Source organism: Anarrhichthys ocellatus, unplaced genomic scaffold, assembly GCF_004355925.1.
Source record: "Anarrhichthys ocellatus isolate YVR2014 unplaced genomic scaffold, GSC_Weel_1.0 scaffold314, whole genome shotgun sequence".
In the NCBI taxonomy this organism is placed as follows: Eukaryota; Metazoa; Chordata; class Actinopteri; order Perciformes; family Anarhichadidae; genus Anarrhichthys; species Anarrhichthys ocellatus.
This window is the reverse complement of record NW_022280324.1, coordinates 4,322-5,675: the sequence shown is the minus strand read 5'-3', so window position 1 is coordinate 5,675 and position 1,354 is coordinate 4,322. Positions and strand designations below refer to the sequence as shown.

General features: G+C 38.0%; 1 protein-coding gene across 1 annotated transcript; it reads left to right on the top strand.

Moving 5' to 3' along the window:
• Positions 1-239: 239 nt before the first annotated feature.
• Positions 240-1,121, top strand: LOC116401278 (olfactory receptor 6N2-like; the record flags this gene model as incomplete). The annotated part of the gene is made up of 1 exon (XM_031879602.1): positions 240-1,121. A coding segment is annotated over one exon (882 nt), but the record flags the coding sequence as incomplete, so codon positions are not given.
• Between the last annotated feature and the right edge of the window lie 233 nt (positions 1,122-1,354).

Genomic DNA, 1,354 nt, shown 5'->3' with positions numbered 1-1,354 from the left:
TGAGGAAAGGCCATAAGATAGCTCATCGGACTCAAACAGTTCACTTTCTTATATCTGAAGATGAGCACACACCAAGTGCAGTCCGAGGTCAGGTATCTGTAAATGAATATGACAAATACATGTTCTATATTAATGCAATCTTCATGGTGAGACTTCTTTTCTCAGTGTATTCATTGATGCTTGTTACACAGTCTACCAGTCTTATGAAGTAAGGGTTTAAATGATGACACTTTCAATTTAATGTAACATATATAACTCTTGGTGGGTATGTGGAAATGGGCAAATACAGGTATTTTTATGTATATATTCTAACAATCTGCTTTAATTGCACCATTGTGTACCTTATCTGGATACACAAGAACCTCCATGAGCCAATGTACATCTTCATTGCAGCTTTGCTACTGAACTCTATTGTTTACAACACTGCTATGTACCCAAAGATGTTAAGTGACTTTTTATCTGAAGAACAGCTCATATCATATTCAGCATGTCTCTTTCAGTTTTTTGTATATTACAACTTAAGTGCTTCAGATTTCTTCCTGTTGTCCGCCATGTCTTATGACAGGTATGTGGCGATATGTAAACCTCTGCGGTATGCAGCCATCATGAGAAGAAGCACAGTGACCAGTATTCTGGTTCTAGCTTGGCTTGTGCCTGCTGGTGAGATGGCAGTCTCAGTAACTCTGGTTACTAACTCAAAACTCTGTAATTCAGCTTTAAGAGCATTGTTTTGTAACAATTCACTTTACAAACTCTTCTGTGAGAGTTCGAGAGCACTATCTGTATTTGATGTGCTGGCGCTGCTGAGCATGGCACTCTTCCCTTTGCTCTTCATACTGTTTACATACACCAGAATACTTATGATATCATATAGAAGTGGTAGAAATGTCAGGAAAAAAGCTGCTCAGACTTGTTTACCCCATCTGATAGTTTTAATCTGCTTTTCATCTTTGTGTGGATATGATGCCATTGTAATTCAACTGGGATCTGATTTACATTTCATGATGACTTTACAAGCGTTTCTCTATTATCCTCTATTGAATCCAGTTATATACGGACTAAAGGTGAAAGAAATCTCTAAACACCTGAAGACGTTGTTCTGTGAAGCCAAAGTGATGTAATGTACTGAAAGTACTGATACAGTAATCGTGATGTTAATGATGCCAATGAGCACTTATTGCTCCTGGGACATGAATCCAGAGATGTGAATGTTCAGACCTTTAGGAAGGAAGAACAATCCTCTTTACTGTTCGTCATGGAAACAGAACAATGCAATGATTTCTCAATGTGCTGCAGTTATTCAACAATAAGTCTTCGTTACTGTCAACTGCAGCTTTGTAAGTCAGTCATGTGC